The sequence below is a fragment of the Bubalus bubalis genome, chromosome 9 (assembly GCF_019923935.1).
Source record: "Bubalus bubalis isolate 160015118507 breed Murrah chromosome 9, NDDB_SH_1, whole genome shotgun sequence".
Classification (NCBI taxonomy): domain Eukaryota; kingdom Metazoa; phylum Chordata; class Mammalia; order Artiodactyla; family Bovidae; genus Bubalus; species Bubalus bubalis.
In genome coordinates, this window is record NC_059165.1 from 20,469,274 (window position 1) to 20,486,414 (window position 17,141).

The 17,141-nt window shown below is 38.1% G+C and overlaps 1 protein-coding gene across 5 annotated transcripts in view; it reads right to left on the reverse strand.

Annotated features, from left to right (window-relative positions):
• The window catches only part of ADGRV1 (adhesion G protein-coupled receptor V1), a 543,743-nt gene that overhangs the window by 512,476 nt on the left and 14,126 nt on the right, over nucleotides 1–17,141 (reverse strand). For all 5 annotated transcript variants that reach the window (XM_044947303.2, XM_025292226.3, XM_044947302.2 and 2 more), the window contains exons 2-3: nucleotides 2,672–2,856; nucleotides 531–680 (exon numbers count right to left, since the gene is read on the reverse strand). In XM_044947303.2, coding sequence (XP_044803238.2) covers nucleotides 531–680; nucleotides 2,672–2,856 — 335 coding nt within the window. The remainder of the gene's footprint in view (nucleotides 1–530; nucleotides 681–2,671; nucleotides 2,857–17,141) is intronic.

Consider the following 17,141-nt stretch of genomic DNA (forward strand, 5'->3'; position numbering starts at 1 on the left):
CTAAAAAAACCTTTCAATCCACTGGAGAAAAATTAACTACAGCAGTGTTAGCCAACATTGCCTCAACCTAATAGATCAGGTCATAAAGGACGACTAAACCTTAGTCTGGTCAAGCATTTTTCCCAGGGTCACTCCAAAGTTATTCTAAGCACAGGGACCTCCCACTTCCAGGCCTGCTTTTTGTAGCCCTCTCCTTGGAACTCAGAAGTCACAGTCATTCTTTGTGCAGCTGGTAGCAGGGGAGGGACCAAAGAGAAAAGGGCCAAAGGGAAGACAAGGTTTTCCTGAGCATCTGTCATGGCAATTCCTAAATAAAGCTGCATTAATCCAAAAACTAGCTGCAGAATCTTCTACACAAGATTGTCTGAGGAATAACCAGACCATGGAATTGCCAACGAGACTGTCAGTTCTGGCTTCTATGAAAACCACCACCAAGCACTTAAATTGGCTTATCTCTACAGAAACTGATTCTTAAGCGTTGTAAGATTTTTATAAGTTTAAGCTTTAACAGGGGGAAAAAAAGGACTTACCTGTAAAGTTAAGTGAAAAATGAAAGTTTCATCCGGCTCTGGAAAATCGTCATCACATACTGCTATGTACACTGTCCTATTGGTTTCTCCAAAGGGTATAAAAGTTGCAGCGTATGTGTCAAAAAAGTCCCCAGTGTCATCTCCATACAACTATCAAATGCAAAACACAGATAGTTCTTACATAACATAGAGTTAGGACAAGCAGAATTAATGCTAAATACAGCAACCAACAGAAAAAAAAACAAAACATGAATCACCCAATGACGCTGAAGTTTATAAATAGGATGTACAAAAACTAAACAAATATCTAACAACTGATAAAAATCACCTTTCAAAAGCATTATAAAAAGAAATGATTCTATGTAAAAACATTTGTTTATTCTCTTGAAGGTAAAGGGATAATTTCATAGAAAACTAATAATTACATAGGAAAACAATGATGTGAATTTTTTTTTCTCCACTCTTGACTGATTTGACATGGATTACAGCAAACCTAACAAGAAGATCAACTGTAGCTAAAACTCTCCCAAAGAAGATGTGTAAGTAGCCTGCTAAAAGACATCAGGAAAAAAATCGGGTTTAATGAAACTACTCCTTCTAAAACTTTCAACTTGAAGCTTTATTTATATTCTCCCACAGCACCAATAAAGACTCGATTTTCAGTATACCAAATTTATTAGTCATTATAAACTTTTCCTCAGAACTTTTTAAGACCTCATTCTGTAATGTCAGCATTGCTAAGATTCTCAAAGGAGCAATAATTATGAAATTATAAAGCAGCAACTTCTTGTGAAAATCCAAATGAGATTTTTTTCTGCCAAAGAATGCAAAATGAGTAACTTAGCTACTAGAAAAAAAATCATGATTGAGTATAAATAAAAAATGAAGGATGCATGGGGATATTATAGTCAATATCTAGTTCTCATTTACAAAAATAAAGTTAGTTTTAAAGACTTGAGAAATCCAAGTAAGTTGTTAAGGGTGTTAAAAAACTTGTATTCATACCTTAATAAAAAAGTTGGCATAGTCTTTCAAAAGTGTTAAATATCAAAAGACATGGATACAAAGAGAAAATCATGGTCCTATAACCCCCAAATCATTTAACAATCCAAAATGCAGAAATTAGTATGTATGTGTACAGTTTCATCAGAGCAATATTTACAACAGCAAAAACTGGAAGCAAACTCAATGAAAAACTGCTGAGAAATGACTAGGAAATGATGCCACCATCAAGAAAAGCTGTGACTATGACAGAGCAATCTGAAAAAGTTATCAGGATATGATCAAAATTATATGTAAAAGGCTATAAAATATAATAAGCTAAAAATATATAAATATATGATCAAACTAATCAAATATAATCAAACTAAAAATAAATTCAAATAAATACAAACATGTCATAAATTAAAAACTAAAAGCAATGCACAAAATTATAACACTGGGGTTCTTAGTTTTTCTTCTTTGTCTCTTTTTACAATGTTTCCCAATTTGACGATTTAACCTATCGCTTAAAAAAACTTTAAAAAAAAAAAATTCCAAGTAGTTTGGGCCTCAAATATATCAATGTCCTTAGTGTTCATATGACATGATTTTCTGGTTAAATACAAACACAGATACGTGTACATACAACCCATCTACTAACTAAACTGTGTGCAAGATAGAGCAATATTCTATCAAATTTCTACTTCTCACTTCTACTTACTGTACTTAATTTCTCCCAAAAGAGGAGCTCTCTAACATAAAGGTTTTTTTAATTGCCATTCCTCTACTTTTAAAATTTCATATATTTTTCTCTAAGTCACCTGATTCTAAGCAATAAATCCAAGCAGAGGTAACTAGAATCCAAGTTGCCCCAAAAAAAATTTACTTAGAAATACTTGATATTTTTGGTTTATATTTGTTTTAAAATAAGCATATTCACATTTTAAAATAATCAGTCTATATTTTTAAAATACTATTACTGTCAAATATACCTTAGATCACTCTATAAACCTCCAAGACATATAAAAAGAATGAATAGTTTATCTGCAAATTATTTATCATAATGGAACTACTCAGGATCTCAAACAGTTAAAGACATTCTGATCACTAAGACATTTCCCACCTATTTCTGTAAAAACAGAACCACTGTCATCTCTTACCGATACAATCGCAGTAACATTTGCTGGGTCTCCTATCCTTTCAATGACAAGACGAATAACTGTTGTACTTGTTTCATTAACTACAAATTCTGTTTGTCCGGCAAACCTGATCTCTGTTTCTCCAAACACAAAAGGGATGAATAAAGCTGAAAGAAGATTTACTAATAAAGATGCAGAGGGCATCCCTATAGGGAAAAAAAAAGAAAAAGATTTTGTTCATAAAATGTATCCAGTATATTTTCATTAGGGTGCATTGCCTATAGAAATAAACACAGAGTGAAGAGTTAGTAAGCAATTAAGACATAAAGATGTATCAAATATTAAGCTATCCAATTCAAATGTGTGGTCACAGAAAGAAGTCAAAAATGACAATCCTCTTAGGTGGTACTGTTTACTATTCATAAGTACTTTTTTTTCTTTAACTTGCATATTAACATAATAGTAATAACTTGCCTTATACTTATTTATCAAATTTAGTTTATTAAATGTCCCTTCAATTTATTCTAAGAAAAACCTAGGCAGCAACACGTGAACTGAATTAAAGCCCATCTTCCCCCAAATCAAACTGTAAAAGACAAGCAAAAACTAAAATTATCAAAAGGACTGATAATCTTAATGTGACATTCTCTATTTGACAATTATACAAGTATCAATATGAGCAAAACTCTTGGAATGGTCACACAAGGCAGTGAGTGAGAGCCAAAGTTTATTTCTTGGTCATATCTACTTTTCCCATAGTTTTGTCTTGAGAATGCTTTTTAAAATTTTTCAGTTATTGCAAGGAAATGCTAATCCTTCGAAAGAACACCTAAGTTTCTAATGGGACTTAAATTTCTCCCATTGTACTAGCTAAAATACTAATATCACTTCTTAGAAAATGCCCATGCTTCTTTAAAACTAAGCAAGTTTGGCAAAGCGTTTACTTTCTTTCCCATAACCTTTATTGTTTTCTTCTTCGTACAATGTGTGTGTTTATGAGACGCCAATATTGTTCCTACTTTCAGCTCTGTGTGATTCAAGTGTTTTCAACAGCACAACAGCACAGGGGCCTCTTGAAAGAGCTGATGTTTTGTGATGTAGATGTATCTCTAAAAATGTGAGCAATTTATCTCACGGATCATTAAGATTCCAAAGGATTATGTGAGCAGCCACCCGAACATAACAAGTTCATGGCTTTTTAAAAAGTTGCATTATGTACTCTATGAACCAAAATGGTTCCTATTAATCTTTACCTTGGTCAAGAAGTAATAAAATTTTCATGTAGCTGCCTTTGCCACATGGCTACACAAGGCTTCATATTTAGGAACCACCACATACACATGTTCTTAATGTACTTTAGGGTTAAAAGGCAAACTACTCAGTGGAATATATTCAAACAAGGCGGTCTGGGATTGTCTCACATGTGTGAGGCTGCAAAATCTGTAGACAGGGATGCAGAGTTCAGATAAGAGTCCAGGAAAGAGATGTAGACCTTAAGGGAAGCACACGGACTGAAACCGCCCACTCTGGCCAGGCCCTTTAGTGACCATTCGCATGAGTTGTTTTATGACAGGAGATCCTGGTAAGGAATACGCAACTAATAAGCTACCACCAACCGGAAGAGTTTGGGAAAGGTCAAAAGGAGACACTGCGTGTCTGTCCACTTTCCAGAATCCCTCTCGCTAGCATCCATCTTGGCTGGGTGATGCTGTGCCACCAGGAAAGACTCTGAATTAGAATGATGGGCCAAAGACAACCCGGAAACCAATCCCATCACCATAAAACCTGAGACTGCGAGCCACGCAGCAGAGCAGTTCTCCTGGGTTCCCTTACCCTGCTGCTCTCCACCCGGGTGCCCTTTCCCAATAAAATCTCTTGCTTTATCAGCACATGTATCTCCTCGGACAATTCATTTCCGAGTGTTAGACAAAAGCCCAGTTTCGGGTCCCCCTTCCTCCAACAGACCAACAGGCACAGATATTCTGGACAGTTTTAACACCTGTGCCTTCTCTCTAAGAAAGCCTGCCATGGGGCTAAGGGACTTGGGAGAAGAAATAAGATAGTAGATAGTTCTCATCAACTGCAACCTCTTCCCTGACTTCTAAACCAGGAGTGTGCACTGGGAAAGCCTAGGTGAGGCAGGAAACTGGGCGTGCTGGGCTAAACCAGAGGCAAATGAAGATCTTTTGTGGAATTCTAAAGCCAAAATAATTTTACATCTCACTTATGACAAACAGTGGGAAAGAAAGAAACTAGGGACAAGAAAGAGAATGCTGAGTGAAGGGGATATGGAGGTAGCAACCCAGGCCCTGGATGTGGAAGAAAAAGACAACTTTGGTCTGTTGTGATTTTGAAAGAAAACGCAATTGCTTGAACATGAGATGTGACAGAACCTTAAGCTGAAATAAGACAACACCTGCAGTTCTAAGTGAGAAAGAGTGAGACTGAGTCATAGCGTGAAAAGGATGAATAACTTGTGATGTCACACGCAACAATCGATGCCTACCTGGGAAGTGTGAGGGATGTGTCTTAGAGGAGACACAAAAGTAAACCACATTTGTAGCTTTAAGTTAATTACTAAATTTTTCAATGCAATCCACTTGAACTTACTGCAGACTTTCCATATTTTTTTAACATTATTAAACAGAGTTTTTAAGATTTTTTTTATGTGGACCATTTTTAAAGTCTTTATTGAATTTGTTACAACATGGCTTCTGTTTTATGCTTTGGTTTTTTTTTTTTTGGCTGCGAGGCACGTGGGATCCGAGCTCCACAACCAGGGATTGAACCTGCACTCCCTTCACTGGAAGACAAAGTCTTAACCACTAGACCATAAGGGAAGCCTGTGATATAGCATTTTAAGATTCCATATATCCCGAAGAAAAAGTTTAAGACCTATGGAAAGTAATCACAACAGCAAATGCTTAGATAGTGTTGTTCTAGGTACTTTACACACAGTAACACATTTAAATCTTTACAACATCTCTGTGAAGGTGTCAGTATTATTAACCCCATTTCATAGTTCAGGGAGCTAAGGCACAGATATTAGTTAACACACGCAGTGTCCCTTGGCTAAGTAAGTGGCTGGCAAGATTTGAACCCAGGAGTTCACCTCCAGACCCCCTACCCATAACCACATGAGACTGTCTGCTACCTGTTATTCCTACAAACCACACATCTCTGTCTTCAATAATATGGAGGTCATTTATGCTACACATTTCCAAGCATGCTACTATTTTAAACTTACACACAATAACCAAAACCACCATCAGTTCAATTCAGTCACTCAAGTCATATCCAACTGCGACCCCATGGACTGCAGCACGCCAGGCTTCCCTGTACATCACCAACTCCCGGAGTTTGCTCAAACTCATGTCCATCGAGTCGGTGATGCCATCCAACCATCTCATCCTCTGTCATCCCCTTCTCTTCTTGCCTTCAATCTTCCCCAGCATCAGGGTCTTTTCTGATGAGTCGGCTCTTCGAATCAGGTGGCCAAAATATTGGAGCTTCGGCTTCAGCATCAGTCCTTCCAATGAATATTCAGGACTGATTTTCATAAAACTGTATAATTATGAGTCTCCTAAAAGTTTGCACCTTATTATTCTGATAAACAGTACATTTGTTTAACTGAAACTATGATTCTCTTGACTATTTGAAATATTTAACAACATCTTTTAATGCCAGGGCCAATGAGCTAAATGATGCATTCTTCCAATCTCCCACGCAATTAGATGCTGTGGTTAAGTCAGTAAATTCATTTTGGATTGGTGCACATCAGTGAGTTTTGAGATTATGCAAAATGAACAAAGCATGATTGGAAATGCCTCAAATTCTGTGACATCACTGATAACTGAATCGCTTCTGCTTTCATCTTTTCAACTTGTAAGAAAAGTTTTTGAAGCAAAGCTGGCATTCAATGGAAGTTAAGATGATGTAGAAAAAGCTTTGAAAGTGAAGTTCCCATCAGAAGACAGGCATAATTACACAAGTGCTAAATAGCTTCTTTTTAGGGTAACTAGGTACATTTTCCTCTATCATACTAAAAGTCCTGTCTTAAACTCAGAAGATTAGGCATTAGCAACTGACACAACACAAAAGTCTTACATCTATTTCAGGTCACTTTTTCTCTTATTAGATTTAAAGAATATTTTACACAACCCACCAGACCACCTATTTTAAACGTCTCTATAAAATGAATTTCAAACATACATTTAAAGATCACTATGTGCTTATTTCATATTCTGTCACAATTGTGAAAGAGTAATTTTAGTTTTACTGACTCATTCCTCTACATTGTAATGTCATGATATTCCAAAATTCAAATCCTCTCATTTCCAACTATCATCTACATTACCCTCATGACTCCCACTCCTTGGTAGCATGATTCAAAAAAAAAAATTTTTTTTTCCTGTCAATAAGGGATCTCTTATCTCTTAATCTCTTATTGTGTTTAAACAATACTCATATTTAGGTTACTTTCTTACATCTATCCCAAATTATACTATGAAGTTTGGACAGAGTCCAGATAATATGCAGATATAAAATCTCATGTTCTTGGATTTTAGTAATTATATTCAGCTTATCCATGTGGCTTCCCTGATAGCTCAGTTGGTAAAGAGTCCACCTGCAATTCGGGAGACCTGGGTTCAATCCCTGGGTTGGGAAGATCCCCTGGAGAAGGGAAAGGCTACCCACGCCAGTATTCTGGCCTGGAGAATTCCCTGGACTGTATAGTCCATGAGGTTGCAAAGAGTCAGACATGACTGAGCGATTTTCACTTTTCATTCAGCCTATCCAACAAGTCACCTAATTCTACCAAAAATCCTTCAAAATTAAAATCAGGAATATATTAGAACAGCTCTAACAATGCAAACTGGTTGCTTTCAGAAGAGCGGGTTACAGTTGTGCCTAACATCTGCACACTGAGCACCTACTCTAGGTTGTGTAACACCTGTGCTAATCACGGAGGACACAAGGACCCTGAAGAGAGGGGCCCTGGCTCCTGATCCTACTCACAGGGATGGCCACAGATTTAGATCAGGCCAATGAAAGTCAACAAGACAATTCTGATGAAATAATGCCATTTGCAGCAACATGGACGGACCTGGAGATTATCATACTACATGGAGTAAGTCAGACAAAGACAAATATGATATCGCTTATATGTGGAAGTTTTAAACAATGATACAATGAACTTATTAACAAATCAGAAACAGACTCACAGACTTAGAAAACAAACTTACGATTATCAAAGAGAAAAGATGGGGGATTAACATATACACACTACTACATATAAAATAGATAACCAATATGGACCTATTTTATAGCATAGTGAACTCTGCTTTATATTCTGTAATAACTTAAATAAGAAAAGAACTTGAAAAAGAATAGACACATGTGTAACTGAATCACTATGCTGTATTTCTGAAACAAACACAGCATTGTAAATCAACTATAGTTCCAATATAAAATTAAAAAAAAATTTTTAAGACACAATTCTGAGACTTTTGCTTAAGCATAAAGATGCAGATTCCCTCTACTGTTGGATTCAGGATCATGTTGATTGGGACCAGCTTTCTCTTATGTCTGAAAGTAAAGCAACACAGCCAAACACAGATCTAAGAGGTGGAGAAGTGCCAAGTCTTGATACTCAAGTTCAAGTTCCTGAAGCCAGTTTTACCCTTGCCTTTTCAGTGGCTGCTGCTGCTGCTAAGTCGTTTCAGTCGTGTCCGACTCTGTGCGACCCCATAGATGGCAGCCCACCAGGCTCCTCCGTCCCTGGGATTCTCCAGGCAAGAACACTGGAGTGGGTTGCCATTTCCTCCTCCAATTCATGAAAGTGAAAAGTGAAAGTGAAGTCGCTCAGTCATGTCCAACTCTTAGCGACCCCATGGACTGCAGCCCACCAGGCTCCTCCATCCGTGGGATTTTCCAGGCAAGAGTGCTGGAGTGGGGTGCCATTGCCTTCTCCGTTTCAGTGGCTAAGGCAATAAAATACATTTTCTACTACAGCCAGTTTGGTTTAGATACTCAGTCACTTTCAGCATAAACATTTATCCATTAAATTCAAACCTAAGACACCGTAAACTCATGTTTGGATATACCAAGTGGAAGATCCCTCCTCGTCCACTCTCATACTCAACAGCCATAGAATTCATAAACATCTGTGAAAGGACACCACACCAGCAGTCTTTCCTGTTTTCATGTAATTGTTGCTGTTGTTTAGTTGGTAAGTTGTGTCCAAGTCTTGGTGACCCCAGGGACTGAAGCCCACCAGGCTCCTCTGTCCAGGGGATTCCCTGAGCAAGAATACTGGAGTGGGTTTCCATTTCCTTCTTCAGGGGATTTTCCTGACCCAGGGATTGAACTCATGTCTTCTGTACTGGCAGGCAAATTCTCCCAGGCTGAACCACCAGGGAGGCCCCCATGCAATTATTACCACCATCTATAATATTTCCCCCTCCACTCTGAAATGGACAATTACGAGTGAGGAAATTTATAACAGACAAACGAAAAATGTCTTCACAATAGAACAAAGCAAGATGGGCATACACCAAACTGATTCAATGTACTGAAAAAGTTATTGCGCTTCTAATTGTCCTAAGGAATCCCAATATCACGATTCCTCAAATTCAGTTCAGTTTAGTCACTCAGTCATGTCCGACTATTTGCGACCCCATGAACCACAGTATGCCAGGCCTCCCTGTCCATTACCAACTCCCGGAGTCCACCCAAACCCATGTCCATCAAGTCGGTGATGCCATCCAACCATCTCCTCCTCTGTCGTCCCCTTCTCCTCCTGCCCTCAATCTTTCCCAGCATCAGGGTCTTTTCAAATGAGTCAGCTCTTCACATCAGGTGGCCAAAGTACTGGAGTTTCAGCTTCAACATCAGTCCTTCCAATGAACACCCAGGACTGATCTCCTTTAGGATGGACTGGTTGGATCTCCTTGCAGTCCAAGGGACTCTCAAGAGTCTTCTCCAACACCACAGTTCAAAAGCATCAAGTCTTTGGTGCTCAGCTTTCTTTATAGTCCAACTCTCCCATCCATACATGACCACAGGAAAAACCATAGCCTTGACTAGACGGACCTTTGTTGTAAAGTAATCTCTCCACTTTTTAATATGCTGTCTAGGTTGGTCATAACTTTCCTTCATTAGTCAGGCATTAATTCCTTTCTCTTCCTTTTATCCTGGATGTCTAGCTCTTTCTTCCCTTCTGAAAATCTGATATTTGCTAATTTCATTCTTCATTTGCATTGTGCTGTGCTCAGTCACTTAAGTTGTGCCCGACTCTCTGCAACCCCATGGACTGTTGCCCACGAGGATCCTCTGTCTACAGGGTATTCCAGGCAAGATTACCAAGTAGGTTGCCATTTCCTCCTCCAGGGGATCCTCCTGAACCTGGGATTGAACCGGCACTCTCTGCTTTTCCTGCACTGGCAGGCAGATTCTTTATCACTGAGCCACCCGGGAAGTCTTTTCACTCACATTACTTAGCACATAAACAAACTAAGTTTCATTTATAAAACAATACCTGCCAACACGATATGCTCTAATAATCATGGAATTCTGAATTCTGATATCTAGGATATTACCTTCCTCTCATCTTGCCTCTTATTAATGGGTACCATAGAAAAGGTACTAAGTATACTATATTCTAAATTAATGGGAATGGTCTACTTTAAGTTTCAATAAGTCTGTGGAAACAAATCAGAAAAAAAATACATAAACAAAAATCAGGACCCAACAGATAACAATGTAAAGAAAAACAGGAGTATTCAACTGATTTGCCGATTTTGAAGCAATCAACTTTCATACGTAACCTTTCATCAATCTGAATCTTAACTTGGTCTCTTTAAGTTTCACAATAAAAACTGGACAATCTCTGTGAGTGACAGGATGAGGGAAAAAGATAAACATTACTAGTGCAGAACTGAAGGGTTACATTGATTTTTCAGCTTCAGCTGTTGTCTTGTCCACGCCATAGCAAACATCCTTCCCACGGTGGGACCACCAGGTAATTCATACTGAAAATATGATCCTAATGGAGCAAGGTTTTCAAGTTTAGAATTACTTGAATTCTATTACATTTACTAAAGGGCATTCTCAAACTATAGAATTACTCCTGTGGAACAACAGAGGTTTCATCATTCACATCATCAATTATTCAGCCTCTAAGAATTCTTAATCTGTGTTATTGGTATTTGGCAAGTACTACAAAAAATTGGCTGTTTCCTTCTTCCATACTAAAACAGAATTTAAATGTGCATCTTTCAAAATCAAATAATCTAATGTTATAAATTGAGGAAATGCTAAATACTTTTAAATGATAAAAGGAATAGTCTCATAGTTTTTCAGACTATAAATGTTTCTTATCTTTATATATATATTATATATATATATAACTTACAACTTTAAGGAAAATAATTTTATTCACCTATAAATGACATATATGTGATACCATATTAAAAAGGAACAAAAAAGTAAACAATAGAACGTTTACCTCACACCAACCCCCACCAGCCATACGCTTCTTCTACACATAGTCCATTACGGTTATCGACCTTATCTGTCTCTCATAAGAGAATCTATACATATATTAATATGTATGTCTACAGGAGAAAATCCATGCAACAAATTCTGTTTTCTTCTACATGGAGACTACAGGAATCAACACATTTTTTCAAGACATAAATAGGTAAATACTAGGCTTTGTGGTAGACATCCATCATGGGAAAATATTTACTGTCTCAACAACACACTGTCAGCTTTATAGATCTCACCTGTAAAATGATGGTTCCCACTGCCTTTTACTGTATCTACCAATTCAGCCTCTAGGGAAGGGTAGACACAACTATGGAAACTTGAAATTTACTAGATCTCACATTATCAAACCTACATTCCTGAAGATCTACATTAAGCATGACCTCTATACCTGGAACACAAGAGTCATCATGAGATCCCCTTTTACTTCATCCTGGGATTGTTTTTGATTGTTCCCCATTTGATCTCCTGTTTACTGATTCCCACATTTTCCTTTTATGGTTTACTTGGTTTATCCCTTTTTTTGATACAGAACATCCTCCAGTAACTTCCCAAAAAAGTGTATGTGAATATAAATGTTTTAGGTCTTGCATATCAGAAATTACTCTAATATTAATTTTTCATTTAACTAATATTTTCATTGGGTATAGAATTTTTGGTAAAAATAGTTTTCTTTCATTATTTTGAAAGCTTTGTTCCACTGTTTTCAGACTTCCAATGTTGCTGTTAAGAAATTCAAAATCATTTTGATTCCAAAGTATTATATGTGTTTGCTTATTTGTGTTAACCCCACACCCTACCCCCCTGCCGCCCCAGAATGTTCTCTCCATCCAAAGCATAAAATTGCACAAGATTTTTCTTGGAACGTGATTATTTTTGTCTATTTGGCTAAACACTCAGTCAGTCCTTTTCACTCATATATTCATCTTTAGAGTATCAGAAATTTTTCTTATATTATTTCACAATGATTTCTTCACCTTCCATTTTCACTGTTCTTGCATCCTGAAACTCTTTAACACTGGTTTTCTCAGACTAGCCCTCTAATTTTCTAATTATTATCTCTAATTTCTAGCCTTTGATTTTTCCCCTATTTCAGAGAATTTAATTCACAATAAAATTTCACGATACTGGATGCTTGGGGCTGGTGCACTGGGATGACCCAGAGGGATGGAATGGGGAGGGAGGAGGGAGGAGGGTTCAGGATGGGGAACACATGTATACCTGTGGCGGATTCATTTTGATATTTGGCAAAACTAATACAATTATGTAAAGTTTAAAAATAAAATAAAATTTAAAAATAAATAAATAAAAAATAAATACAGAGGCATGTACAAATAGAAATAAAATATTATGCATCAATTATTTAAATAAATAAATAAATAAAATTTCAGTTCTTCTAATTTTTTTTGTTTATCCCATTGTGTTTTCAATTTCTAGGAAATAGTTGTAGCCTGTTCTTTTTCCCTTAATCCATTAAACCATCTTTTACTTCTCAGAAAATACTTATTTTTTAAATTTTCTGTTCTCTTTATGGGGACTTCCCCAGTGGCTCAGCAGTAAAAGAATCCGCCGGCAATGCAGGAGACATGAGTTCGATCCTGTGTCAGAAAGATCCCCTGGAAGAGGAAATGACAACCTACTCCAGTATTCTTGCCTGGAGAATTTCATGGCGAGAGGAGCCTGGCAGGCTACAGTCCATGAAGTCACAGAAGAGTTGGACATGATTAAGTGTCTAAATACCACCAACAACAAAATTCTCTTTATAGCCTTTGTTACCTCCAAGTTGCTTTGTTATCTATTCTGGAATCTATCTTCTATGTAATGTTTCTTCATTGTCCATGTCCAGAGTCGTGTCCGACTCTGTGCGACCCCATAGACGGCAGCCCACCAGGCTCCCCCGTCCCTGGGATTCCCAGGGAAGAGTACTGGAGTGGGGTGCCATTGCCTTCTCCGAAGTCACCAAATAAGTATCTCATAAAAACTAATCAAGCTGCTCATATCCAGAACCACTGGAGTGGGTTGCCATTTCCTTCTCCAATGCATGAAAGTGAAAAGTGCAAGTGAAGTTGCTCAGTCGTGTCCGACTCTTAGCGACCCCACGGACTGCAACCTACCAGGCTCCTCTGTCCATGGGATTTTCCAGGCAAGAGTACTGGAGTGGGGTGCCATTGCCTTCTCCGAAGTCACCAAATAAGTATCTCATAAAAACTGATCAAGCTGCTCATATCCGGATTACAAATGCCCACAGAGGAAAAAGGATGAACAGTGTAGAGACGCTTCAACTCTAGAGCTACGTGGAGTGCTACAAGATTATGGATTTCATCTGTGCTCTTTCAACTCCACTTTGGCAAAACACAAAAGGAAAGATTCACTACACTAAATCCTTTGAGGCAAATTCAAAAGCAGTAAATTAAGTCAAGGTATGTTCCTGCAGCCACCAAATCTGAAAGGTCTTCTGTCAAGAGATAAGACACACTTGTCTTTTGGCTTCTTTGAAATGTAAGGCTCCTGTATCTAAAGATTTCTTGAACCACCATTAGATGGCACCCCTCCATCTTCCAAAACAATAACAATTTCTCAAATTATGAAAAGAGGTTTTAAGAATTTTTGCCACTTATAACATTGTACAATTTTTAATTCTTCATAGAACTCAAAGGCAAAAGTCAAAAATAATTTTCTTGAAATTAAAGTCTTACTGAAAACAGCTCTAATTAGTTCTAGTCTTTCCACTGAGATTCAGCATTAACCTAAAAAAAAGGTGGGGAGAGGTTCTTTGTGTGATTTCTTTATATTCTGTACCTACTTAGGGAATACCATCTGTCTTTACCAAGTATCTAGGTGCTTATATTTTCTAAATGAATTATTTGCCCTCATGGAAGGTAAGGGAGAGAGCTTCATAAACAAACTCAGAGGTTTCAATCCAGAGAGATGTGCTTTTTAGTCTAAACTGTGTTTACAAAATAACACTAGAGAATGTTTGCCAAGATCATATGTGAAGATTCTGCATTTTTAAAAAGTGGATTTCTGGACTATTTTGAAAAGTCACAGAATTGGTAAATCTGAGTCCACATTTTTACACAATATTGATTGGCTGGATCTGAGTGGCAGCTGTTATTTGGACAGAGAATTTGCTCTCCAGAAACCTGCCCATGTCTCCTCAGTCTTGGGTAAAAGAGGAAAGTAAAATATTTCATATATTTATGCCATTCAAAGAGGGAAAAAAGAGGCACAAATGTGCATCTGCATAGATGCACACACACACATTCACTCATTACACATCTTGAGGACTGCCTCCCTGCAGAGTTGCGGGCATTTGATTTTATAAGACACTGGGAGGCATTCCTGGCACGTGAAGATTCTGTGATAGGTGCTATGAAGCCTCTAGCGGGATGCTGCCAGGACGTCTGGGGGTCAAGCAGGAGGTAAATACTAGAGCTGGAGTCAGACACGGGCTCCACGCTAGTCTCAACCATCTTCCCACCTGTGTGACTTTGAACAAACCAATTCACTTCTCTGGGACTCAAGTTCCTTCAAGCGTTAAAGGAAGGAAAAAAGAACAGCTGCAGCATCAGGGTAGTCTCACCCTCGTCTGCCACAAGGGCCAGATTCCAGGCTCTAGACCTTCCATGTCCACACAGTCAAGAGAAACCAATCTGGCAATCTAGACTGCCTTGTGTAAATACCATCCTCTCACCCACCCACCCTCAAAGCAGCAACATCAGAATAAAAGGAGGCTGTCTGAGGTAGATGGAAGCATTGAGAATTTAGGAAAGTTGGAAAAGCACAACGAAAACCCATCATGGGCGCCGACTTCAAGATCAGAAGGGGAATGAACGGCAATGTTGTGTTCAAAGAACAAAACTGTGGGGTTCCTGATATTCCTGGATGATCTGCAAAACTTGAACCAGAGTATTAACTAATTCCACACCTTGTTAGGGACACGGGAAGCAAGCATCAGGGTCTTTTCCAGTGAGTCAGTTGTTCGCATCAGATGGCCAAAGTATTGGAGTTTCAACTTCAGCATCAGCCCTTCCAATGAACACTCAGGACTGATCTCCTTTAGCTTTAGGGTGGACTGGCTGGATCTCCTTGCCAGTCCAAGGGACTCACAAGAGTCTTCTCCAACACCACAGTTCAAAAGCATCAATTCTTCGGTGTTCAGCTTTCTTTATAGTCCAACTCTCACATCCATTCATGACTATGGAAAAACCATAGCTTTGACTATATGGATCTTTGTTGGCAAAGTGGTATCTCTGCTTTTTAATATACTGTTTAGGTTTGTCATAGCTTTCTTCCAAGGAGCAAGTGTCTTTTAATTTCATGGCTGCAGTCCCCATCCACAGTGATTTTGGAGCCCAAGAAAATAAAATATGTCACTGTTTCCACTTTTTCTATTTGCCATGAAGTGATGGCAACAGATGCCATGATCTTAGTTTTGTGAATGCTCAGTTTTAAGCTAGCTTTTTCACTCTCCTCTTTCACCCTTATCAAGAGACCCTTTAGTTCCTCTTTGCTTTCATTTTGTCAGTATTAATTGGGTAAATTAATAACAATAATGCACAATTATTGAGCAGTTACTCTAGGTTAGGCAATGTGCTACGAATAGCCAGAGGGAACTGTCTAGGTAGTTGGCAACGCTGTGACTGATGGAACATGTCAAAAGTGGTTTGTAAAGTTTTGTGTTGCAGATTTCTCTGGATGGTGCTCCATGGTCTGGCAGACCAGTTAAAGTTGACAGTGATCAAATTGAGACATTAATGGAAAACGGTCAGCATTATACCATGCAGGAGATAGCCCAATATGCTCAAAATACCTAAATCATGCATTGGAAATCACTTGCACCAGCTTGGTTGTTTACTGCTTTGATGTTTGATTTCCACATAAGTTAAGCAAAAAGAATCTTGACTGTATTTCCACATCCATTTCTCTACTGAAATGTAAAAAAATGTTCCATTTTTAAAAACAAGTTGTGATGGGTGATGAAAATGGATACTGTACAGTAATGTGGAACAGAAAAGATCCTTGTTGTTCAGTTGCTCAGTCCTGTCTGACTTTTTGTGAACCCATGGACTGAAGCTCTCCAGGCTTTCCTATCCACTATCTCCTGGAGTTTGCTCAAACTTATGTCCATTGAGTTGGTGATGCTATCTAACCATCTCATCCTCTGCCACCCCCTTCTCCTCCTACCCTCAATCTTTCCTAGCATCAGGGTCATTTCCAATGAGTCGGCTCTTTACATCAGAGAGTCAAAGTATGGGAGCTTCAGCTTCAGCATCAGTCCTTCCAATGAATATTCAGGGTTCATGTCTTTTAGGATTGACTGATTTGATCCCCTTGCAGTCCAAGGGTGTCTTCTCCAACACCACAGTTTGAAAGCATCAATTCTTCAATGCTCATTCTTCTTTCTGGTCCAACTCTCACATCAGTATATGACTTGCACACGATTGCTGGAAAAATCTGCTAATGCAGGAGACGTAAGAGATGTGAGTTCGATTCCTGGGTTGATAAGATCCCCTGGAGGAGGGCATGGCAACCCATTCCAGTATTCTCACCCAGAGAATTCCATGGACAAAGGAGCCTGGTGGGCTACAGTCCATGGGGTCACAAACAGTCAGACATGACTGAGCATGCATATCCAACCTTATTACATAATTATTTAAAAGAATGAAGAATATCATATTATAAAATATTATAGTCTATCTTAAATGAATTTTATGATGCAGTATGTTAATTTAAAATAAAATACTTTACATAAAATATAAATACTAAATATACATACATGTTTATATATACAAGTGAATATCCACCTGGAAAAGTACTGAAAAAACCATGGTCAACTTTAGGCAAAAGAAATTTGAAGTGATTTTGCTGTTTCTTTGTGTTTTTCTATTTTTTTCATAGTTACTGCATTTGAAAATGTTCTACTTTGGTCATCTCTAAT